We start from the raw sequence: 26327 nt of genomic DNA, 5'->3' as shown, positions 1-26327 counted from the left end.
TAGGCTTTGGATTAATTTGACATGAGCCTATATGTTTTGATATGTTCTACATAATTTTGAATAAACAAATGAATTTAACTTCGCTTAAATATCACTCCGTTTACCTTTATTATTTGTCGGATTTTATTAAAACTGGCATTTTTCGAGGCTCCATGGACTTGTGCGTTGGTCAGTTAAAGTTTTCTAAGTGCTAAAAATGATATTTACATTCGAACAAAAAGCCTTTATGGTCGAGTCTTATTTTTGCAATGGATAAGTCAGAAATGGAGAATGGGCCTTTGAAATTCAACCTTATTTTTTCAGCATTTGTTATAATAGGGTGAAAAAATATATATATTAATTAGATTTATTTCTGTTTCAGTTTTTCTTGACCGCTAGGAAAGATTAAAATTAAAAGTGAGGTTAGGTTTAGCGGTTTAAGTTCGAGATTACGTAGAACTCATCGTGACATACGGACGCAGTGTCAAATAAATTCCAAAGCTTACTAGAACGGATTTTTTTTAAACGACAGTATATACCCGTATACTCAGTACAAATTTCATTACAATAGATAATGTTTTTGGACCATTTTTATCTCATTATATTATCTATTCATTCTTAAATTTCTTATTTATTTTCCATAATTTTATGATTCTTTTTAAACGAGGAAAAACCATTACAGCAATATTACCTCGTGGATGTTTAATTGCCTACGTATGTCGCCAAAGAAATAAGTGATGATAATGTTCAAGGTCACTTTAGCCCTAGCAATTGAATATGAAATTTAAATCATTTATTATCAATTAATACATAAAGAAGATGTCTACCATGTTTGGCCACAAAATGTCCAAGTATATTTGAGTTAGTGTATGTTTAAGGATTTATTCAGATTATATAAACAAGCAGTTCTTTGCTATTAGTGCGCATTAAACTTTGAATTAATAATTAAAAAAAAAAAAAAAGAGAATCAGTAGGCGAAAACACTAAATATGAGGTTGAACAGCTGTTAAATAATTGTTAGAAACACGGCACCTATAACTTTTTCAAAGCACATATCACAAAACAACATCCTTACGTGAGGACAGTCTGGGAGTCACGTGAATATGAATATTATCCCCGGGGGCGGCAGATACTAAAAAATAAAGAAAATTACATTTAACAAAAAAAATATTTATTTTTGGTACAACACAATATACTATACAACATTGTCCATTTAATGGATAACATCATTATTGCCAGCGCGAAGAATTTAATATAAAAGTCTACCCTGGACGAGAATTTAAGTTCGAAAATAAATATTGAAGAAGTAAATTCTTTAAGAAGTCCTGGAGCTTCATTCTTACTACAAGGCGAGTAAAATACATATTAAATAAAATAATTATAGGTAATACGAATTATAGTTTAAATAGGGGAAAATTGGTATCCACGACCTATGATTCATTAGAAACGAGTAGTAATAAGATTTAACGAGGAAATATCATTAAAATAAACGAAAAAAAAAAACTAATAATTTTCTAAAAAACTAGAATATAAGCTGAAAAAATAAGTCTTAAAAAAGACATAACTAAACACAAACAATAAAAATATGTAGTAAGTACTTATAGATATGATTATTACTATAAGTATCATGTAAACCTTTAATGACTCCATACAGGGTATCCCGAAATTAGGAAGAACATTCTATGACCGAAAATAAGTCAAGAAGTTATTGGAAAATTTAAGTGGTGCCAAATTGAATGTTTTTCCTGTTTGTTTCTTATAAAAACTCTTGTAGTGTTCTAGTAACGATTTGATCAAAATTAAAAAAGTACAGTTATTTGTAAATAATATAAGTGAAAAAAACTACTACATACACCAAAGAGTGTTCCTCTGAAATATTCAGAGACGATGAAAGCAACGAAAAAAGTTTCAAAATACTTATAGGAAGTAATTAGATTAAGATTAAATTTGGAATATTACAATGAAGTATTTATGTACATCTATACTCTCTCGTGAAAACCGTATGTATTAAAATCCTGTTGGTGGTGCACAAGACCACAAAACTAAGCATCACTACGATTAGTGTTCATAGGATAGCCGATCAACCCGTTAGGGGCCGAAATGCTCAAATTAAGAGGAACTCTGTTATTGGTAGTTTTATGTCTTGCGTCAGGAGCGGCATTATTGTTGTCGTTAAAATCAATTCTGCGCAGTATTTCGTCAGTGGTCATCGCAGACCGACTGTGGGATAGGGCTAAGCGAGACTCCCCTTTAATCTTCCCGTATAGCGCTTTATTGAAAGACTTTTTAAACGCTTCGAAGGATTGGTTAAAGTCTATAGAATTGGGCATGCTGCGCAAGGCGGGGTCAGTGGTCAAATCTGACCTTCGGGTCCTACCGTGGTAGACGCGGAGCATGTCACATTGTTCGCACGTGTCCAGATCGGGATGATTAAGGAATGTGCACTCGGAACAGTTCCATTTAGGACCTTCCACATCTTGGGAACTGAAAAGCGGCACGAACTGGTGCCTTTCGGCCGCTCTTCGAGCGATTTGGGCGGGTCGCGAGGAGGACGACAAGGGACGCTGGGGCGCCAAAAGAGGGCCTGTAGGACCTGTGTAGATGTTGTTGTAGAATTGGTCTGTACGGATATAAATATTAGTTACTGCTAGGGATTTGTGTTGACGAAAAAGGGCTTACTGTTCTCCAAATGAGCCGCTAGCTGCTCGCATTGGTACGTCAGATGATTGATCTCCATTTGCAGTTGCTTCTCCATTTCTTCGGTAGTTCGTCTCTCGGCAATCTGAAATATCATTATTTATAATTCAAACTTGTCAACGAAACACACTCATTTGTGTACCTGTCTTTGTTTGTTTTCCAGGTCGTCTACTTCCCGCCTCATTATGACCAGCCTAGAATTACCGGTTTGAAGTTCTATCTGCAGACGGTCTATCCGAGCTTGTTGTTTGAGAAGGATCGGAGCAACTGAAAATGATACCGAAGTTCGTTATTTACCCCCGGACTATCTGACCGTTCACAGGTATCTGTTTGGTATAGCGGATCAGGTGTTTGCGGATCCGCCCGCGGTCACCAAAATAGACGACATGCCGCCCACACCAAACGCGTGCCCGTTATTTTCGTTTCGACAAGGCTAGTCGGATTTAAGTGCATTTTGCTGTCGTAATTTCTAATCGACCGTGGACGGTCTTTAATAATTTCACGTTGCTTTCAACCATTTTCCAAAAAGTTTTGAATATTCCACCGAATATGCGAGGAAATGGAAAAGGATCGACGAAAACCGTTGAGATTTTAAAGATAAAACTACATGTCAAATCGTTCGATTTTTAGGGAATGCCTGAAAACGTCGATGTGAAAGACGTGGGTCAGCACGTCGCGATTTCTCCGTTAAATAAGCTAAATATTTTCAAAATTTCGCTTATCTCCTAAGTGTCACGTGCGCTTTATTGTCTTCTTAAATATTGTGTTACGCCACTGTTCTGTTCGCTTGATCGATCTATTTTGAAAATGGGAAAACTTTCAAAATTTCAGGCTTTTTTGAGACTTAGGAAGCATTCTCCGTGACGAATCTCAATACATTTCTGTGACTCCATCGTTTCTTTACCTATCAAATCTATGTTTATTGCCGTCCGCTACTTGTATCACTATTAATTCGGAGATATTGTAAATGACTCCTTGATTAAAATCACATCTCAAACACTTGTTGTAACCGAATCTAATACCGAGACGTCATTTAACTTATGATGTTTTGAGAAACTCAATTTTGCGCCACGAGTTTTGGCTCTCTCTCCCTTTGCAATAAATCTGGATTCGTTGCAGCTTACAACACCTTTCCACTAAACGATGTTTTATTATGTTGTTCTTAGTTGGAATTGCGATGAGACCTTTTCCACTTCTTCAGTTCGGCATCTACTTTCGTAATTTAGAAAATTTCTCCCATTGTTATTGATATACAGTGGCGGCCATAGAAATGGGGCTGCCACTGGTTTGGTTTCAAAAAACGGAAAAAAGTCTATTGAAATTTATTCCACCTCGTTCGAACTAAAGTCCTATATTCCTACAGTCTTGATAATTGTACCTGACAGCGGAAAGCACTAGAATAGTACCTCTTCCGTTCAGACAGTTAAAGTTAAGGTGGTCGTGATAACAGGACCAGTGCAGTGGTGTAAAAGCTCGCTACTTGTTTATGACTTTCATAATTCTTCAGTCGATGGGACAGCAATCGAAAGGTAATTGTAATGAATCATTTAGAAGCATTTTGATGCATTTTAATGATGAACAAACGAACGAACGGACGGACGGGACGCGAAAACCACTGTTATTTAGCCGAAAGATTCCAGATACGGACACTCAGAAATGAAGGCAATTCTCTCCGTGAAATCTATCAAAAAATAGGAAGATCGAAAACCTTCATAATAAATGCTCTCAACTACCGGAGACAACAGGAAAATCGTGGTCGTAAGAGGAAAACAATGGTTCTGACTGATTGCCAAATAAAGCGAGAAACTCAAAAAAGTCCTTTTGTGAGCTTCGAACAAATTCAAAAGGACCTAAAATTGGAAATAAGTTCCAGAACTATCCAAAGGCGATTACAGAAGGTTCATTTACATGGTCGAGTAGCTCGAAAGGTACCGTTGCCATTAAACATAAACAAATTAAAAAGGAGAGAACTTGGGAAGAATCGTCTTCGTTTCGAAAACGAAGATGGCAATATAAAAATGTGAAAAAATGTCCCTTTTTTCGGAGGAAATTTATTTTCCGTTAAAATATGTTTTTGTCGATTGTTTTTGTTATTATTATATGTGTTTTTTATTTTAATTTTTTATCATCTAAAGCAATAGATATGAAAAATTGAAATTTTTTAAGTGGTCCTATTTCTTTGGCCACCATTGTATGTCTGTATTTATATGGCAACAAGGATTCTATAATGGGGATTATTTGATTTCATAACGCGATGGATAATAATAACAATCACGTTAAGCAATAGTAATTATCTATTTAATATGTCGTTGCCTGCTTGTTTGATAAACTTTATCAGATACTTAGATTGAGATAAAATATAGTGGACTTGGTGACTTTTTATAGCGGTACTTTACCGATGCGTTTTTTCGATTCTTGGTAGTAGATTAAGTTAAAGTGTACCTCAAATTCAAATCGCCCTCACCATATTACATCTCGTTACTCGAAAAATCGTTGTATAGAATGGAATCAAAGATATTGATTATGACAGATAATTACAAAATCTCTCTGTGAAACGGCATTTTTTACGATCAACGAACAAATTTTCTGCAAATTTTCGAGTGTCTCATAATCCTTAAAAACTATTTTCGCAAAAAAAAAATGACTTTATTATCGTAAATTATATTAACTTTTAAATTTTCATTTATTATTTAAATGTAACGTTGTTCCACTCAATTCTGTCGTCATTATCGACTGCGTGTTAGGGTATGCTTCATCTGTTCCACTGTGCTATACCAAGTGTAAGGTGATCATCGAACATAATCACGTAAAACAATCACCCGTTGAAACGTTAACCTCCCAAATGATTCACTTTCCCTAGAAGTTACCTGAAGTGCGTTTCAAGAAAGATTAGTCAGAACATCCAAAATGCGCCCATCGCTCAGCAGGCTCAGATTTAATGCCTCAAAAAACGAATGTTAGCATAAGCAACTGGGGATTATGAATACAATCATGTGGATGGAATGTGGATTCCTTAACATTTATCAACAACTAGAAAAACTAACATGAAACAACTTTATTGCATGTTTACAATTGAATATTTAACAAAAAAAAATCTACAAAAGAAATCCACTCTAAAAAATAAATTTGCAGTGGACACGAGAACACGGTTGACACGTGTTATGGATTGTCTGCATTTAGAGGAAATTAGCGATGTATTTGACAACGTTTCTTTCGTTGGTACAAGTAGGTTTCAGTTCAAACAGCAACTTTTAGGTAAAATCGAAAACCCGCAAGAGAAACGAAAGTGTTCGTTTAATCGTTTTGTATCCGGCACGAAAGGACGGAGAATTAAAAGACATAAAACAATATTAACAACCAAGTTGCAGGAAAAATGGACTAAAATTGATTTAAATTAGTTAAGAAAAATTGTATCTTCTATGTCCGAACGTTTGAAAAGTGTAGTTGAAGCGAAAGATGGCCGTACAAAATACTAATTTAATAAATTAGGTTAATTATTTATCTTTAAATCAATTATATAGATATAGTAGTTACACTACCACCCGTATGTAGAGCAACGAAATAAAAATTTAAAATAAATATGTCCGTAAATAAAATATTTCTTCAGTATCAATAAAATGTGTTTGACGTTTGGCCAAGCATTGTAAAGCGAGAAATATGTTTTCAGTATTTTTTGTTTATGTCCCTTTTTCAGATTATTTCATTTTTTGCATGGTGCATGATTGGAGCTACCAACTTATTTATTTGTTCTATTGCGTGGTATCGATCCCGCAGTTAACATTATTTAGTGAAAATATTTCAAGATGCTACGAGGTGTTCATTTATCACTCGATGTAAAACAGAAAATTTTTGAAAAATTGGAAAACGATGAAAATCAGCGTAAAATTGCAAGAGATTTAATTTTAAATAAATCAATAGTAATGAGGGTTATTTCTAACTTCAAAAATAGAGAAACCTCAGATGAACTTCCGAAGTGTGGCAGAAAATGAAAAACTGATTAAGTGATGGACAGAAAAATTCAAATTTTGTATCCATTTGCGATAGGTTAAAGAGTGCAAGTAGCACACAACAAGAGTTGGGCGTTCCTGTATCAGTGAGTACCATAAAACGAAGATTAAGAGAGACTGGTTTATTATATGGTAGAAGAGCAACAGAAAAACCTTTAATATAAAAAAAAATAGAGAGGCTAGATTGCGGTTTGCGAGAAAGAATATTAACTGGTCATATGAAAAATGGAAAGATGTCCATTTCTCTGATGAAAGTTGATTTAAATCGTTCAAATCGGATGGTACTGGTTGGGTAAGGAGACCGATCAATGAAAGATTTAACCCGAAGCATACAAAACCAACGGTCAAACAAACATGGCGGTGGCGGCGTTATTGTTTGGGGGTGTTTTGGAGGGCTTGGCATGGGTTCGTTAGTAAAAATTGACGGCATTACGAATCTATATGTTTATCGAGATATGTCGGAACATCACATGTTTCCCTAGGCAAAAGGAAATATGAGTTTGCGATGGACGTTTAAACACGACAACGACCCCAAACACACCGCTAAATCGATTTAAGAGTGGTTAAGTGCACATAACGTCAATGTCACGGTTTGGCCGGCCCGAGGTCCTGACATCGATCCGATAGAGAACCTGCGGGACGAAATTGACAGAAGAATTTATAAGAAAAAAAAACCAATCTATCAGAATTGTTCGAAGAAATTCAATATCTCAAGATTATATTGACAAACTATTAAAGTCTGTGAACAACAGATCTTTGGAAGTAATAAAAAATAAAGGACACGCTACTGGATACTAATTAAAATGTTTAATTGTACGTTAAATTATAAAAAAATGTTTTAGTTGCTCTACTTTTGACCCTTGTATTTTGGAATATTTTTTAAATTTGTACTTAAAAAAAAAATCATAAAAAAATCTCACCTTTGATGCATTTATTTTTAATTTTAATTAACAACTTTGGCGAAAGATCCTATCAATTTGATGCTGGTAAAGAAACAAACGTTAAATTTAAAAAGTTGCTTTACATATGAGCGATAGTGTACATATTATTAGTAAATTGCAGTATTTTTGATTAAGTTTACTCCGTTAAGATAGGTTCGGACTACGTGGCAAAAATAATTAATTAAAAAAAAAAAAATCTGCCAGAGACACGTCCACTTGTTAAATAGCTCTAGAGGCAAGAAGTTAAAACAAGTCGAAAGTTTACAAAAATCAACATACCCTCAGTTCCTACAGTATTCAAATTGCACATCGATCCAGCTCGCACGGGAAGACTATCCGTCACGTTCTCTTCCAAATGGAAGCTCTTAGGCCTGGCCCTGACCGAGGACACATTTCCGGCATTTCCAGGCCCCACCGTGATCTGCAATCGGCTCTGCAGTCCTTTCTCCCTATCAAAACTGCTTGTCGAGTAGGTCAAGCTCGAATTCTGCGAGGTTATCTCTATTGGGTCTTGGGGGGTCACTGAAGGAGGTCGCAACGTAAGATTCACGCTGGTGAAACTCCTCGGGGACGAATTATCACAAAAGGTAGGAGAGGGAGTTAGCCAGGGCTGTGTGGGGGTGACATCCACCTTTGCAGTGCAGCGGGGTTTCACCGGGCTTTGTACCAGTCCCATTTGACAGTTGACATTTACCGAAAGGTTCAAGCTAGGACTAGTGATCGGAGAGTTGTTCACTAGGGTTTCAGTTGTTTGAGTAGGGGTGGAAACAGTCTCTTTTTTAGTGGTGGGCGATTCTTTTTTGGACACTTGTTTGACGGCAAATCTTTGGATGCTCAAGGGGGATTTGGGGGGTTTGTCTGCGATGATGGGCGAGTTTAAGAGTTTATGCACGTCTCTGCACTTCCCGGAGGGCTGCAGTCGCCTGTCATTCTGATCACTAGTTTTGACGATGTCTAAGGTGTTTGGTCTCTTGGCTACGCTACTAGGAACATCACTTTTGGTTGCACTACTACTACTACACTTGCTCTCTTTACTTGTAGCTTCACTGGAACCACTCTGGTTCATATCGTCTCGGCTTCTCTCTGGGCTTGACGCTCGTTTCGGTTCAATGAGGGACGCTACAGGTGTCGGGGTCGGGATAAAGGGAGGCGTTTCGAGCTACAAAAAAAAACAAAAATCGAGGAAAAATAAACAATCGTAGTGGTGGGGACGCGAGGAATACGTACCTGCAAAGAAGGGCGTCCCATCTGATTTTGGTCTTTAGCAGCTGCGGCTAGGACCAGCTCCTGCAGATTCTTTAGGGGTTCGGAAGCGACATGGGACGCGATGCAGGAGGTGATGATGTGATCGGGAATCGTGGGAAATTGCGCTTTTAACTCATGGAAGATCTGCATGACCCGGACGTTTGACGACCTCCGTTTTGATCCGGCGTACATGGCCGGCCATTATGACATTTCTGCGACGAAAAAAGAGATTTGATCTCCGGCAAATATTGACTGTATACAGGGTCCCTCAAACTTTTATTTTCGTGGGACCTTTCCCTCTTCAATTCAGATTCTGATTTCTTTACGTTTCGTTTGAAATAACAATTTTGTACGTGCAACATTTCGAAAGTTTGAATCATAAACGACTCTTTATTATTACGTTCTCGAGTCAAAAATTTACGGTTTCCGGAAATCATCGAGGCACCAAACATAAATTGTGGGATTTTTTAATAGAACAACGCTTTAAGTAATTATTTACGTTGTCTTTTTTCCGAAAATCGAACTACCACTGCCAATTTTCGGGTCGTTTGACATTTAAAATCCTACCATAACTTACGCAACTAAAATAAAATACATCACTGTTGTGGCTCTGGTTTATTTTCGGTACCGCAATATTTTCAAACACTTAATTATCTGCTGTTGTGGAAGGTGAGTGAATTTAAATTCCCTTATTTTTCTGTTATCGGTTCGAAGACGGAGACAACGCTAAGGGTTATTACTTTGCTGCTACCGCCTTACCACTCCAAGTTCCGTAACGAATGTCGGAGATTAAATTAAATTTGGTTAATATTCTGTCTGCTTCGTTTTGTCTTGGACGTTTTAATTTGTTATACAGGGTGTCCAACGAATGTGGGCCACTGTCCGTATTTTGACAACTGCGACTGGGAAAAAGTTGAAACTTGGACATCGCGCTGAAGCGGAGGCGATCTATCGATTGAAGATGTTTTCGGGAAAATACCGCTTCCGGTATTCTATACCGGAAACGAACGTCAACCCCCTAATTTAAAATGGATTTTATAACAAATTTCGATGCTGCGGAGCGTTATGAACATTTTTCGTGTACAGTTTTACGGTTTAAAACGGGAACCTCCCATTTCTTCAACTAACACATATTTAACGCCAAAAATAAGTACTACTTTCAATTCAATTGTCTGCGTGTTTCTAAATTATTCTCGGAAATATACTGCATACTTTACAGATGATATGTCCCTATTATTATTGTGAGGCGATGGCTTTAAACGAGGCTAAATCCCGCAACGTGTTAGAAAATCGCGGGAAAGCCTATCGGAATTTTCATTGATATTATTAGCGTTTTATGGCCTTTTGTTTTTGTCTCAAATTTTTCATAGAATACTCAAAATTTAACCGACACTTCTGATTGACTTAATCCCTAAAAATAATCCCACTATTCGCAAAATAAAAAAAAAGTATTATAAATTACATGTCGGTTATTTCTAGGCATACAATCGGGCAAGTAGGTACTTAAATTTAGAGATGCGTGCATCCACATCCTGATATGAAACAAAGCGGCAACAGATGTGGCACTGTTCAACATCAAATCAAAAAAATTGCAATTTATCAGCGAAAAATGCAAAACTTTGTCACCATTTGGGTCAGTTTCAACGCGAGGACGCGCATCCCCTAAAAATTTTACGAATTTTGTAAGGAAAATATTAGTTTATTTACTGTAAAACCGAAGCAATGTCAAATGCACAAATGATCAATATCACGACAAGCTGTAAATATGTAGGGGCTTCCTGACCGATGGTGTTTTTCGAAGTACAAGTACCAAAGTTTCCCATATAAATATATGAAGGACCATGTCCTTTCCGTCTCTCATGAAAATAGACCTCGAAACGTGTTTGGATCGACTTCTGGACTATAAGCGAAACGTCCCAACGACGTGGATACGAAAACACGCTTGTTTATGACACAATTTCTGATCCTGGATAGGCGAAATAATAAAAATAATTGGACCAAAAATAAAAGTGGGCACTTTTTTTACGTCAGTTCTTTGTTTTGAACCGAACTGCAGAAATGTTTGGAAATTCTGAAATCTTTAAATTCAATATGTATGTACATAGTGCATGCGTATATATTTAATAGCAACGCCGTTATTATAGCTTGAAATAGAATTGCTGTGAAGAAGCATTATTCGCAAAGTGCAGTACGTTGCACGATTCCGAGAAAATTAGGAATCCACGAATGTAAGTCGTTAGCAGTAAATCAATTGAATTGAACACTGAGCCGAACGTCCTCGTATCATAATTACAGTATATACAGCCTAATACAGTGTGATATGATTAAAATTACTCTAGTCCCAAGCACTATGCGTGTCTGTAAATTCATCTTGCATAAATATAGATTTAGGCTTTCGGGAAGAATAATGACGAAGTAAAGTGAACGTCATTGGCAAAATGTAGATTTTTTATTGATCCAGTTGCTCTTACTCCTCCTCCGTCCTAATTTCAACCGATAATATTAATTGTACGCGCATAACCATTAAATTCAAGAACATAATCAACTAAGTCGAAATATTTTGCGTAATACTAAATATTTCCACATTAATAATTAACAATCACTATATTCGTCGTTTTAACAATTTAATAAGCATTCTATGCAATATCGCACGTTTTTGCCAATTTTCGCAATAAACACGAACTTTGTCCCAACATAACAATCTATCATGCTCCAACTAAAAGCTCCCAAAATGCAAATATGCTCAGCGAAATTCGAATATAACAATGGCGAGAGACTGAGTAAAAAAGGGTCGTTATATCCGACCGTCGTTACAGTAAGACTTGCTTTTTTACGTTTAAAGAAACGCGAAAAAAGCACAAAAATGTATTTAAAAAATTAAAAATTACCAGATAAATAATAAAACTCAAATAGTTTAATATAACTTTTAACTTATGTATGATAAAAACATATTATTTATTCAAATATTTTGTAATTTTCGTAAAGTAAGTTAAAATAAATCAATTCGATTTTTTTCTTTATGGATCTGATTTCATTTGTTGCTGGAATAATTGTGTAGCGCTCGCAACTCTTCAGGGTTTCTACAACTTGTAGGCCTACTACGGTTGATTGGTGACGTAAAATCTTCGCCACCCTCAGAGTCATCATCACCTTTATTTTGGATGTCCTGAATGGTGAGCCCTTAGTGAGCAATTTGTTCGTCAGATAAAACATCGTTTGTTTCCAAATGAAGGTCAACATTTACAAAATCAGTCCATAAATCATCTGATAATATAAGGCTTCCTTTTCTCACAGCAAGAATCACATCAGTTTCTTCTTCAAAATAACTACTTATCCTTTTTACCACCTGAGCTAAAGATCATCCTACTCTTCGGTCGCCACCTACCGGTATTTAGTAGTAAACTTGCTTATCTAAATCAATCAGTAATTGTTTGGAGTGATACTCTGCTCCATTTTTCAGAAGTCACTGATGTTGCATTCAAAAAATTAATAGTATGCTCGTTGTTTTGTTGATTTTTTTCAATAATATTTGTTAGCTGCAGTTTTCTAAAATGAACTTTCACTGACCTTATCGTACCCTGATCGATTGATTGCAGAACTGATCAACTTGCGTTTTACTGATCCTGTTTTATAGGTATCGATAAAAAGAGTAATTTTTTTCTGGAGCATTTTTCTACCGGTACACTTTTTTCCTTTAAATTTTAATATTTTGTTCGGAGTTATTTTATAGGAAAGACACGTTTCATCTGCGTTCAAAATCTCGTCGTCCTGCTAATTTTTTCGAATTTGTGCCCACATAGTTTTGAGCCAGTTTTCTGTCACTACAACTGGCACGCTAGCAGCTTCACCACTGATTTTTCTATACACCATGTTATGTGTTTCTCGGAAGCATTTAATCTAACTTTCTTAGTATTTACATACCGGGCATTTATTCATTATTTTGGCAAACTGTTCCACTTTAGTCTGTGACCCATTGATCCACTGATTGTTGATCCTTTACTCATTTCGTTTGTTAAGTCGCTTAAATAGTGCCTGATGAATATCCTCATGAAAAAATTTAAGTCATCCAATACTTAAATTTTTTCTTTCGCAACAAATTTTCATTAAACGGATTTTTGATATGTTTTCGGTCGATGCAAATTATAAAAACAGTCGAATGCGATAAGTACGACTCATTAGTAACGGCATTGTTCCTTTCACCCGCTTCAAGTTTGAAAATTATTATACTTTTCTCTTCCACGAACAAAATTTTTCTTTCTTGAAGTAATTTTTTAAAACATGACAAAATTGCAATAACGTAAACAAGTTGAATAAATATAGCGGACATGGTCTGTTATTTATATAACCCTCTCTTACAACTCGAGAATTTTCTAGACAATTCTTATTCTCGCTACTCTTGTACAAAAAATGAATTTCTTCGAGCAATTTATCAACACAAAATATAAATAAATACATCGACGCATAAACAACTTAGATTCTTTGGCTTAAATCAACAAACCTTTGTCATAGTTTTCGTTGCATGGTGCTGGTGAATGACCGAAAGAAATTGATTTTTGTCCATTTACAATAATTGCAATATGAAGATGACACGGCTATTAGAAATTCCGCAAAAGGAAGCCGAAACTTATAAAAAAAGCGGTGTTTTACCAGCTTTATAAACAAATCGTAGAAAAACCACAACAATACATACATAGGCGTGTCAAAAGTGTATATTAAAAATTTCTGGGATTTGCCTATAAAACCGCCATGCCACAGCTTTTTCAAAAATGTCGATCATTTTTAAATGACTTCTCAAAGAATACTGGTAGTTTCGACTTCACACGAAAATCACTATCGTATAATATGTCCCGTAGTGTCATTATATCCGCCTAGTAAACCACCAAAAATAGCTTTTTGCGGACGTTAAAAACGACTTTTTTACAATGGGGTAAATGTAAATCCGACCAATCGAGTGTTCGAATTTCCGTCGCTATGTGCGACTTGTTACCTTGAGCGACGTCGTTATTCGCGACTTTCACTGTACATACATACATATTAATTTTGGCTCTTATTTAAGTGACTTTGTACCACGACCGTTTGGGTCCTAATTGCCCGGTTATTACCAGGTATGCAATCACCGACCAATAACCGATGATTGGCCGGAAAACCGTTGAAAAATGTCCAAGTTGCATAGTTAGTACATGTGTGACTTGTCAGAACGTGATAAATCGCCGGTGTAAGCAAATGGCGTTTGCCGGAGCGTTTTTCGTCTAAAATTAGCGAAATGCTGTTTAATCTTGAGATAATGCGCGCTCAACCAGGTGGACTTACTGCCGTGACATACGTCAAATTATATGTTTTTCGATCATCCTTATTCTCACCGTGATAATTTGTGTGTCGTTTAAATAGTCATATCGTTCAGAACGCACAAATGTGATTCGAAAAATTCTAATGATAACATTGCTGAATAACCACTATGTCCGTCAACATCGATGAAAATTTTAGATGAAATATTACGCCTACAACGTTAAGTTCCTAGCGGTTAAAAAAGTTGTTTCTTCGAATTGAGTACTAATTGAATAACGCTATCGCAAACAGGTTAGTTTGGGTTTCAGTATTTTTAATGCGAAATTTAAGCACTTTACTCCTTTAGTTCAACATATTCTACTTTTTTATTACTATGCATGTTAATCTATGAATCGCCCTCTAAACTGTACACTCAGGTTCACACAACTGGTCAATGTACACACCTCACTGCACACAGCTGTGAGTAAAATTTTATTGCATAATATTACCAATGCCATGTCTATCTAACCAAATTTCACAGATAACAATTTTTATATGGTGTGTTTGCGCCAATGGCCAACGCTCAATTGCAACCAAACGATGGCTGATTTGATCGAGGACGTATTGGTTTATTCTTATCTCAAGTGTGCTTTAAGACCTAATAAAAATGTTATCAGTGATATAAATGCTTTTGTGCGATTTGACAAGGTCAGCCATCTGTACGGATCTACATTGCACAACCTACGGGTTGGCGATAAAGTTGTCAATCTTGGGTAACGAGCTGAAAGAATATAAATCATAACATATGTTTATGCAGAACAAGTATTTTGAAGTTCAGAATTTTCAAATCATGTAATATAATTTGATTAACACAGCATTCAATAACTCACATAGCACAATCACAGTCAAGTTCGGTAACGTAGATTTTGCGCAAATCGTATTTGCATTGGTTTCAATTTAGGTTTTCACGTTGATTGTTTCCATTTTAATGAAAATAGCAGATAATTATAAGTATTCTGAGCAAATGAGATTCATTTGAGAATTGTACTCATGGACGAGCATAAAATGATGCTATCTATGGTCCCGGACTTAGAATATTTTTAAGGGAATGATGCGAGTTGTTTGCGAGTAGCGAGGAGAGCATAATCCTCTTTAACTAACTCCGTTACAGGCCGTTACTGTTTACGGTTGGGGCTGTACTAATATCTGGATTATTTATTTCAAATATGATTTCACTAACGGCACAAATCTGTAATATCTTGACGTTTCATGATTGTTGCAGCGTCATCGCGTCGCCATGTCGGAATTTCAAATTCAAGGCCTACTGAAACTTGAACTTTAAGGCCTACTAAGTATTCTGTGCGGCCGTGCGGCATATGGAGATTTTATCAGACTTATTCCGGGGGGAGACATATTTGCGGAGGCTTGGGGTATTTCGTGTTTATTATCGGATGGCATGCGAATTAATAAGTAACCCAACCTTATAAGTGGTAGATAAACAATAAACAAAATAGGTTTGCTAAATGCAATTGTAATTTTCCCTTTGTTTGTTCGCACTATTTAGTGACAACAGAAATCGAGATGCTTTCTAATTTCAATAGGAAAAGTAATTAGGGTGAAGATCTGCTAATAATGCGGTTTAAAGTCCGCGAAGGAGTTTTTGCCCCGACTGGTTCCATCTTTTGTGCGAGTAATTTCCTTAATTGGCTCCTATTACAAATATGATGTGTTTTTAACCAACAAATTCTTTTATTAAATTTCTATGCTGTAATTAATATTTATATAATAAAACTGCATTTCCTTGCACTTCGGTTTGTTATACATTAGTTACATAGTTGTTATTGGCGAGCTCTTTCTTTGTCAAATAATTGATCGTAAATAAAAATCTTCCAAAAAAATACGCATCGACTCTGAATGAACTCTATACGTAAAGCAACATTAAAACGGAGACTAAAACACTAATAAAGCTCACTCGTCATACATCAAAACATTGTTTGGACAGTGCTACTAAAATAAATAAACAGACTAACAAACGGACAAATACGTGTCGAATATTAGCCAGATAAAAAACACATTAAAACTGAAAAATTTCGCCTTTATTCTTTTCGATGGTGCCGGAGCGGGGGCGTCGAAAATTGACGTCATTTTTGACGTTTGGCATACCACATATACGCGACGGTGGGCGATTTTCACTTGTTTAAGCAACGACGGACAAGGGAGACAATGGATACTAACCATTATAAAAGTAAAAAACGTACAGCACTAGAACTCACTGAACTGAGAACGTCACATAAACGGCACGCGAAAAGGACGATTTTCGGCTGGAATGATGTCGAATCAACTTATCACAGAATACGTTCGTAACACAGTTTTCACACTCGAACGTCTTTGGCACGGACGACGATATTTTTCGATGTTTCGACGGCGTCGTGGTTCCTCAATTATTTCATGGCAACCTTTTGTGTAGCCCGTGTTGTTGAAATACAGACTGAAAGGAACATTAGACACAAATAGACGAGAGATATACGTCACGTGAAAGCGTAAAGTTGTCGCGCCAGTGCCATCTGAAGGCGAACGAACGAACAAAGTGTTTAGTACTGTTTCTTATGTAAAAATGCGACGTTGCGTAGTTCCATTGTGTGTAGGCAGTACTACATTGGGATCAAAGTACGACTTTGGCGTATTCGCGACGAGAGCTGGATTCTGTTTGCGAATTAAGAGTTTTTGAAACGCAACTTAAAGGACTTTTGACTGAGTATCTCTGAAACTCAAATACATAAATACCGTAACGGATTTACTGCAGGTTTTTTGTTTCCTTGCACTGCAGAAATAACTATTCTGAGAGGAACGCGATTTTCGTCCAATAACTAACACTTGAAATATCTGAATATCTCATGATATTATTTCAAATCAAATTGCTAAATTCATTTTTAATCATAGTAAACTTTACAGAGCTTCGAAGGTACACAGTTGAGAGCGCAAAAACTGGTACCTTCGATTAACAGCACGTCTTCACGCAATGGAAATTCCGAATCACCATATTAATTCGGTACTTCACCAAAATTAATAACCAACATACCAACTATTTCCGGTTCCCATTTTTTTAATCGTTTTTTCATTTTATCTGTTCATTTCGTTATGATTTTTCCTACTTGTTGCTGTGCCGTCTCAGATATCGATTTTCACTTTAATTTTCCAACTGCGCAGTGCAGGAATAACAAACACTTTTGTTGAAATACGAGGGAAATTCAATACTGACAGTTGTAGTGGAGACATGTTATATTACTACAAAAGAGAACAATGCATATCGCCCTGGTACAATTACCAGAGCTGATGTTATCAGTATTTTGCCCCTAAGTATGGAAGTGCATGAATGAATTTCCCTTGATAGTGCTGAAATTTCCCGTAAAAACTTGATTAGAAATGGAGGATTTGTTGTTGAATCTAGTGAAAGAGGCCAACAGTTCTAAGCTAAGTCACTTGAAACAGAAAGCACAAGAAGCCCATGGTATGTGAGGTTGCAGTAATTAATAGATTTAATTTAATCGACCACGAACGTTTTTTTACCATATGTAGATTTATTAGCATCTCAGAATAATCTACTAAGAAACCCCTCGTATGAGCTAAGGTCAATCTGCTTCGTCCCCCTCAAACTCGCTCTAGAGAGCAAACGAAGCAAAGTGGTTGCGTTGGCTCTGACTGGTTTGAATGTAAGTTTTCCTACACCTCCTTGAAGCGTATTTGTGCGAACTTTGAAATTTTAAACCTCTAAAATAGAGACAAACACAATACAAATTTAAACTCTGTTCGATTTTTCTCATCGAGCAAATGTTCTTCATGGAAAAGCCCGGCCTGGCTCAAGCGAACCCTACAATTAATCATACTATCGTTGATTTTTTAAAAAACTGTTATCATTGTCGAACTCAAATTTGCCTAAAGTGTTGGTCAGGTTCGGTCGCGATTGCCTTTGAGAGCTGAAACTCTTCTATTATCACTGATTTTAACAGGTAAATTTATTAATGCACAAAGATGTATTAGCAGGTAATGTATTATGTGGGAAACACTGTATCAAAATTGGTTTTCGTCGTTTATCCAGCGGTTCATAATAAATTGATCACAGAAAATCATTCGCGATGAGCGATTCCAAACCGGTACCGAGCCCGAAGATGACTCATTATGGCTTCCAGCCCAACTACTTCTGGCCACCACCTCTATGCTTTCTCATTGTGAGGACACACAGGTTTTTTCCAATCAGAAATTTTTCAATTTCATAACTTCATAAAAAAATTTAGGTGCACATTCTGAGAGTGGTTCTAAACCTAGCTTGCACTGCCAGTTGGGCCTTAAATGGCCGCCTGGTGATGCTGTTGCTGAGTCGCTGTGGCGAAGCCTACGAACTTGGAACACAACCAGTGAGGGCAGCAGCCCAGGCGGCAGCCAGTCAGACTTTGACCGCTTTTTGCACGTCTTTGGGTAAGATTTGGACAAAGAAGAGAGTCAATGATTGACTGTTTGCCTTCACTGAAGATGAAGAGTGCCAGGATATCCTTCAGCAGCAACAGAAACACAAAAATTCAGGCAGTAGCGTTGAGATGGTTTATACGAAGACATCGGCGGTTGCATGTTTTAATGAGGCCATTCCGGTTATGCAGTATATTTGCAGCAAGTTAGAGGAAAATAAATTGTACGTTTTTTTTTGATAAACTGTTATTTTCTCGTCTGATTGAAGTATTTTAGGTTGCCCAAATCAACAGATTCCACAGTGTTTTTCTTAGAATGTCTCTTGACATTGGTCAACACTCTTCCCCATACAGTGCATTCCAACATCCACTTCACCACATTTTTGTGGCAAAGATTTTGCCCAGCTTTGTTGGCTCTATTGGGTTCACCAGGAGATCCTAGCGGGCAGAGCCTCACCATTAGTCAGGCCAAAATAGTTTACAGGTTAGATTATCCAATTCCTACTAATTCTTTGGCCCTCGTTTCCGACTACTTTTTCTTCATTCATATTGCTTAGCATTGGTATCCAAGTGGTGCGCCTTGTAGGCAGAGAGCGCGCTCTGCGTCCAGTACTGGAAGCCCTTTTTCATCGTATGCTGTTACTGCCCAATCCTGGCAAAAGACTGGAACCATTGAAGGCGGCTCGAGAGCTTTTGAGGTCTCCTGGAAGACTCGCAGACCTGCTCCTGCTTAGCGGACCTATACACCGACACGCTGGAGATGATATGGCTATCATAAGGCTGTAAGGAGTGTGTCTCTTTATTAGTTCCACTATGGATTAAATCCAACAGATAATTCATATAAAATTATCAATACCGAGAAAAAGCTTTAAACCCACCATTCAATAATTTTCTCAGGATTATGGACTCCATTGAAGAATGCTCCCAATGCAATGACCACGGCGTTGTATTGGCCAGCGTAGAATGTGTGGGGGCTTTATTGGGTTCCTTGGAAGCCCTTTGCAGGGGCGAAGGTTTAAACCAAGACGCTGCAGATCTTACAAATAGCCGTTACACGCTTTTGGAACATGCCGACTATACCGGCCCGTTAACTTATCAGTCTTTGGCTAGATTACCCAAACCTTACAGGTGCGCTTTAAGTACCAAATTCTTTTTTCGACTTTCAAACGGGTTCATACTAGGGATGTGGTGGCAAATTTGAGATTCCAAAGCGATTCATCGGATAGCAGCGGCATTGAAGGGAACAATAGGGACGTTGAGGGCGAGGAGTCGGATTGTTCTGGTGCAACCGAGGGACCTGAAGAAGAAGGAACGCGGTCTGACGACAGTATTATGGACGATGAGAGCTTCCTCACCAATCAGCAGCTGCAGAAGCTCTACAAGCTCCCGAAATCTCTCAATTTGGTCAGTTGCTTTACTTTCACCCTTTATATCACTGAATATTTTCATTGACCGAGTCTTTAGGGCCGTTCTGGGTTAGAAGAATGCAATACAGACATCGAGAGACACAACTCCAGGCACTTTGTGAAGACTTTGCAAAACATACTTCTGCCCAATTTGCTTTCGCTACGATCTTCTATTCAAGTGGACGAAGTTCTACAAGAATTTGCGTCTAAATGCTGCCAGCACAATTCAGCACAAAGTTACGAAATTTCCACTATAATGAATGCAGATGGCGTTTATTTGGCCACTTATTCAGCTCTTTTGCTCGATTTGAAGCTCATTCAAGCAGGACACTACGAGGAAGTTAAGAAGGAAGTGAGCGTGCTATGAAGTTATTCAGAAGAGTTAATAATTTTCTTGGTAATAGGTGGCAGTGCCTATTACCGAAGTTCAATTTGTGGAAGAAGTCCATGGTAGTGGAGTATTAGTTTACGTGTCAGCCACTTGGCTGTGTGAGTTATACCAAAACGTCCTGGCAAAATCTCTGCTTTTGAGCGCAGGTTATGACCCTAAGAGCCGTCAACAGCCCGCTATTATCAACTTACTAACTGGTACTCTCTAATCATATTCGGAAAAAAATATGATCTAACAATAATTAATCTCGCAGATGTGGGAGGACTGTCCCCTTCCCAACTCCTCACCGACTGGCAAAAGCTTCAAAAAGTCCAAGGGACTCCAGAAACGAGTCCTGAAGTGGAAGCAGGAATTAAACTGTCCCGAAGAGTGTTGACTTGTTGCTGGTCATCAGTGGTATCCGTTTTGGGAATGCCCTTAAGGGAAGCACCTCACATCACAGGTACTTCGGCGTTGAGCAGACTCGTGGCTAGAAGAGCGAAGCAGAAGCACAGGCAGAAGATGAGGGATGATATCATTACTGCTAGTTTGGAGGGGTTGCACAAGGTAGGTGATTGCCTTTTAATAGTTCAGAAAATATGCATTCTTTCTTTGGTTTAGGCGGCAAGTCTAAGCAACACTTTGAAATTGCAAACAAGGAGTAGTAGCATCTTGGCGTTATTATCCACTTCAGCATGTAAAACGCATTCTTCCAAGTTGATGGCGTCACATGCATTATCATTAGATGTTCTTTTGTCGAAAGGTAAATCATACTTCCACAATTCGTCCATAAAGTGTCGATATTTTTGCCGTTTCAAGGACTGGAATTAGGCTGCTATAGCTCTGCCTGTTGGCCACATGTTTTCAGCGCTTGCGTAGCGGTAGCCAGCCTGGAGCATTCACTTTTCAGCAAAACTGGTTCCACTCAACTACTGATGGTAGCTCAGAATACACAAAACAACATCATAACGTCAACTGCAAAATCAAGCTCCCAGACGGATTCTTTAACTATCAACATCGCAAACAGCGATGAAGAGACTTGGTTAGACCCAGAAGATCACGTTAATTCATAACACTGAATTACTATATCTTAGTGTGGATGTCTACAGCTTCCTGCACAACGCATATACCCATAACCAAAATGGAGCAAACGAGACTACAATAGCAGACATAGTGGAGATGAGTGGAGCTAATAACACGCAAGGTCAAGGGGTTTTGAGGGGTGTCTATGCGGCTAAGGTGTGCTGCGCATTATCTCAGAAAGCAGATGAATTATTCCACTGTGCAGCTTTGAGGCTTTCTTTGCCAGGATTATGCAGTTTTTTGGGAGAATTGTGTAAGGCTTCGCAAGCCCAGGTAATGATGGTTTTGTAAGAATACGCATTGAAAAATCTGTGAAAAACAATGATCGACTTCTCTTTAGCTCTTCACAAAATACGAAGAATCATCCAACATCACAAAAAAATGGTGGAAACGTGAATTGGAAAGCCAGCAAAGACCACCTCCTACCCTCCTGCTTCACAGGATAGGGGAAGTCACGCTGAAATGCATTAAATCTGGAAGACCGTTGATCCATATCATGAAAGTCTGGGCCATAGGTTATCTTCTCAATGGCCTATATGAATTCCTTGCAGTTTTTTATTACTTGCAGTGGGACCTCATTTTATGCAAGCAGCGTGCCATAAGGACCGTATCGTGTCAAAAAAAGCAGTTACGTGTATTCACGATGCAGTCACAGCCCTTTTAAACGAACAAGCCGAATTGCCGCACTTCCACTTTAATGAATCTCTTATAAAACCCTTTGAGAACTTATTATGCTTAGAACTGTGCGATTTGGATGTTCAGGTACGATTGGTTTCGAGTCACTTCGGGTTGTTCGAATCGACCTGAATGCCCTAGTATGAGTCGATAAATTTTGTTTTTGCAGGACCAAATTGTGGCATGTCTATGTGAGTTCGTCGAAGCCAATAGAACCGAAATCTGTTCTGGATGGAGGCCGCTTTTTGGAACTTTACGAGTAGCCAATTCGAAGAACAATTCCTCTGCCATTTTAGACGTTTTCAAGATTTTCTTATCCACTGACAATACTCTCGTATTTTCTAACGCAGCTTTGGATTATATCATGTGCTTACTGTCGCATATAAAAAGTGAGGAGAGCTCGGGAAACACCTCATTGCCAGCCACACCCAGCAGCCTCAGTAAAAAACCCATCACCTTCTTTGAAAAGGAGATTGAGTTTCCAACGAAACTTCTAGGAGGTATGTAACAACTCGGAAAATGCTCTATACTGATTTCATTTATTTAAGGAGTAGATTTGTGCCTGGAATCTTTGAAGCTGCTGCAGAATAGCGCTGAAATCTTGTCAATGATGTACAACATGCCCAAATGCCCAACTTTTAATTTGTGCCATCGCGTTAACATTGATACTGAGCCACAATTGGTCGATCCCACAATGAATGATTTGGAGATAGTCAGTTTCAGTCAAATTAACAACGATCACGTGGATTATGGGATACTGAATATCCAGGTGGATTTCAAGGAGTGTCAAAAGAGCAAGATTACTTTGAGTGACCTGGATATACACAGTGGAGTGTTGAAAGTTTATTATATACTTATAGGTAGGTCAAGAAATTGTATACATTTAAGTGTATAATAATAGTCAGGGAATTGCGCCAAAACGGCTCATCAAACTATCCAAAAACAAATATCGTTTTGAAGTGGTTCACCGAGAAAGTTTTCCTCCTCAGATGGATTGTCCTCCGCCATAATATTGTCCCTGCCCAAAAACCAGCCCTACGTCATCGAAACCCTCTTTAAACTCCTAAGAGACGTCATCACAAGTCCTGGAGTAAACTTTGGATTTTGCTGTATTAACCACATCCTGCTCCCTATGGTCCAAAATTGGCTAAGACAAAATTCAAAATCTTCGAAACCCTCAGAGGTGTGGCAGAATTTTAAGCACTGTTGTGGATTGGCCAGCGAGTTGGTTGTTGATTATTTACATCATGTGCAGGTTGTAACGAGCGATAACTAAATATTTCCTAGTTTCATTTCTAATTTTCTAATATTATTCCAGGGTGAAAGCAACAAGAAAGAAAATCCTGCAGCAACACTAGCCTTGAAGCAGCTGTTGATAATCTTGATTGAATGCATAGCGCAGCCTCAGGAAAATGTTGCCAGGTTGGGCACTTCCTGTCTACGTCATTTAATGCTTAATGTGGGCAGACTGCTCAGTGAAGCCCAATGGACTGTATTAGTGATAGCTCTGCATAGAGCCTGCTACATCAGTCTTTGCCCCCTCTACCAGCTTACTCTGGCATTCAAAGAGAACTCTGACAGCTTCTATGGAGATGTGGCTACAGTTAAGGTAGCTGCTAGGAAAGATAGTACTGCAGCTGATAGTGAACGACTTTACGAGCTCGCGCAGCAAGTGTTCCTAATGGCTTTCCAAAGGAATTGCGGCAAATGCTCTGGAAAGACTTGCGAATGCGAGAAAAGCGTTGCAGTTGACGATAGAAGCTACGTCTTCTTGTTATATCCATTTAACAGCAGTATGTTGCTCAATCCGGATATGTACACTGTCAGAGTACCATTCAGGAATTTGGTGGTGGGGATTTTGGCCCATCAGATGTTAATTCAGACCATTTCCAGTGCCCTGCTACAAAACCTTAAGCATGTCACTCCAATTTTGAATATTCTCCAAATTACGTCTTGCAGGTTGGTTTTTCATTAATGAGGAGTACCAAACAATGACACTATTTTGTAGTTTAAGAGGCATTTTGCCAAAAATCAATGCCCACCACGTGTATATGCTTTTAAAATGTTTAGAGCTGTCTAACTCCAAAGCTACAGAGTTTGACATGAGGCCAGGCTTGAAGTTTTTGACTCAGAAAGTCGGTAATTTGTGCAAATCTGCTAATTTGTACACGCAAGCCAATACATCTGAGGTTGTACAGATAATAGTGTTAATTGAGCTGTGTTTGGATGGCATTCAGAGGTATGCCATTGAGCCCAAAACCATGAAAAATATCCTAGCAAAGGAGGAAAGTGATGATGAGGATTGTGTTTACGATGGCGATAAGGGAGAATTGGAGTTTTTGGAGAATTTTTTGAGGAAATTACATCATAAATGGGAAAGGTGCGTTTAAATTGGCAGAAAAATGTAAATAGAAATAATTTTTTTTAATAGATTGTGTGAGTCTTATATTAACTTGACTATAATAATTCCTGAAGAAACTAGTGAAGAAGTTGAGGAGGATTCGTGCAAAGATGATACGATAGAACCTCAGGTAAGTGAAGTAAAAACTTCAGTTCTTTTGCCTACATATTCAAATATGCTTTGAAGGTCTTTAAGCTGGCAGAATTTAAGCAGCAGTACGAAAATGACAATGTCAGCACCATTAGCACAGATTCGGAGAGTTATTTGGAAAAAGAGGCTCTGCCTAATGTTAAAGAAGAGGATAAAATCGAGGACGTTAATGACGAAGTGTTTTTGAAAAGTGAGGTCCCAATTAAGTCTTCACTATCGCCAGAGACGAAGAAAAAGAGCAAAAATAATGGCAAAAACAAAGTAGAAAATGGTGAGCTGGCAAAGTTTCAATTTTGTTATTGAATAATTCATAATAATAAAATCCATAGGTTATTCGACTGATGATGAAACCAATGAACTGGCAGCTAAAAGATACGAGGTGGCATATGAGAAATACAAAGTGGAGTTGAATTCAATCAAATATGATAGGAATACATTGTTGCAAATGAGGGAATCCACTATATCTAGTGATAATATTATTTTGAGTTGCACAAGGCCTGGGGATTTAACAAAGTCGGCAAGGTAGAAAATTTTTGAGTTCAGAATAGTCTGGTTTACAATTTATCTTTCAACTCTTCATCTTCTTTTTCTTAAAATTTTTCATTGCAAAATTTTACCGAAATTTTCTTCTACTAGTTGCCAATTGTGGACTGAAGATGGTAGAATCAATGGCAATAGAAGGATTATGGTCGCTACCAGCCCGAAACTAAACCCCTTCATGCCCACTACCATCCCTCCACCACAGCCCATTCCTCCAGAGATTCAACAGCAAAGAGCTTTGAGCATTTGCAAGGTAATTTTGAAATTAATCTTGCCCCACTTTTGTTTTCTTTTTTTAATAATAAATTGTCTTTGGCTAATTATTATATTTTTGTTTTTTATGCTGCAGCTTTTGACAAATTTCTTTGACAGGGGTTAATTTTAGGATGCCGAAGCTTATAAAACCACGAAAATCGAAACCATGGAAGCGTGCTTGGAGCTTCTGTGTAGTTTGTCTTCGGATAAGCTTTCACCTTTGGCTGCCATTTTGAAACAGGGAGCGGTGATGTTAATCGGAGCACAAGAAGATAAGATTAAAAAGACTGCCGAATTGCTGCTTCAGAGGATGAATATTTCCTACGTAGATCACGATAATTATTAAAAAACTTATTACCAGCGAAACTTAAATGTAACTTTCAGCTTTATGACTATAGGAACTAAAATATATTAAAAGAAGGTAAAAATTCTGAAATCACCTTAGACCCGCCGCAGAGGAGGAACTTGAATTGTTGGTATTTAAAAAGTCGTCGGTTACATTTTACGTCCGCATACGAGCAACCGACTCGGTCGCCGTGTATTTATTGAAATAGCACCCGTTTGTGTTCGTACTGCACGAAAAAAATGATTCGAAACGAAGACCGTTTTAGGTTCGTCCGATTTTAAGCCGAAGACTTCAAATGACAAATTCATCAATTGTTTGAGGGAACAACAGAGTATCCGACGAAATTCTTCAGTTATTCCGAATGAGTTATAGGAGTTTTGACAATTTGTTGAATGTAGTGGAATGTCGATTGTCTTACCAAAAACACCAACATGCGTCTGGATGTACCAACACAAGAAACATTAAAAAATTATCGTGTACATAGCTGTAGTATAATACATTACAGTG

The 26327-nt window shown here is 37.7% G+C and overlaps 2 protein-coding genes across 7 annotated transcripts in view; one reads left to right on the top strand and one right to left on the bottom strand.

Moving 5' to 3' along the window:
* Positions 1-26327, bottom strand: part of Tab2 (TAK1-associated binding protein 2) — a 26640-nt gene extending 313 nt beyond the window's left edge. The window contains exons 1-7 of one of the 4 annotated variants that reach the window (XM_066283645.1): positions 16370-16717; positions 8852-9081; positions 7904-8783; positions 2819-2943; positions 2659-2761; positions 2357-2599; positions 1055-1111 (exon numbers count right to left, since the gene is read on the bottom strand). In XM_066283645.1, coding sequence (XP_066139742.1) covers positions 1055-1111; positions 2357-2599; positions 2659-2761; positions 2819-2943; positions 7904-8783; positions 8852-9061 — 1618 coding nt within the window. In that variant the 5' untranslated portion in view covers positions 9062-9081; positions 16370-16717. Of the gene's footprint in view, positions 1-1054; positions 1112-1133; positions 2600-2658; positions 2762-2818; positions 2944-7903; positions 8784-8851; positions 9082-14643; positions 14733-16369; positions 16719-26238 lie in introns of those variants that run through there. The other 3 variants (XM_066283644.1, XM_066283641.1, XM_066283643.1) reach the window with 3 other exon arrangements.
* Positions 17380-26073, top strand: LOC136339968 (brefeldin A-inhibited guanine nucleotide-exchange protein 3). Of its 3 annotated transcripts, none has more exons than XM_066283629.1 (27): positions 17380-17642; positions 17711-17844; positions 18255-18374; positions 18427-18607; positions 18662-18818; positions 18872-19078; positions 19152-19376; positions 19492-19722; positions 19776-19998; positions 20059-20352; positions 20405-20588; positions 20645-20937; positions 20992-21133; positions 21190-21412; positions 21480-21726; positions 21794-21968; positions 22022-22215; positions 22298-22628; positions 22677-22988; positions 23118-23383; positions 23447-24087; positions 24137-24508; positions 24560-24659; positions 24716-24950; positions 25009-25201; positions 25316-25472; positions 25605-26073. In XM_066283629.1, exons 1-27 carry the CDS (start codon positions 17558-17560, stop codon positions 25818-25820), a joined length of 6138 nt encoding a protein of 2045 aa, XP_066139726.1. In that variant the 5' UTR covers positions 17380-17557; the 3' UTR covers positions 25821-26073. The 3 variants fall into 3 exon arrangements, with proteins under 3 accessions (XP_066139726.1, XP_066139725.1, XP_066139724.1); XM_066283628.1 differs by having other exon boundaries at positions 21465-21726; positions 22683-22988; XM_066283627.1 differs by having other exon boundaries at positions 17382-17642; positions 21465-21726; positions 25605-26072.

The sequence above is a fragment of the Euwallacea fornicatus genome, chromosome 7 (assembly GCF_040115645.1).
Source record: "Euwallacea fornicatus isolate EFF26 chromosome 7, ASM4011564v1, whole genome shotgun sequence".
Lineage (NCBI taxonomy): Eukaryota > Metazoa > Arthropoda > Insecta > Coleoptera > Curculionidae > Euwallacea > Euwallacea fornicatus.
This window is presented reverse-complemented; position numbering and strand designations above follow the sequence as displayed.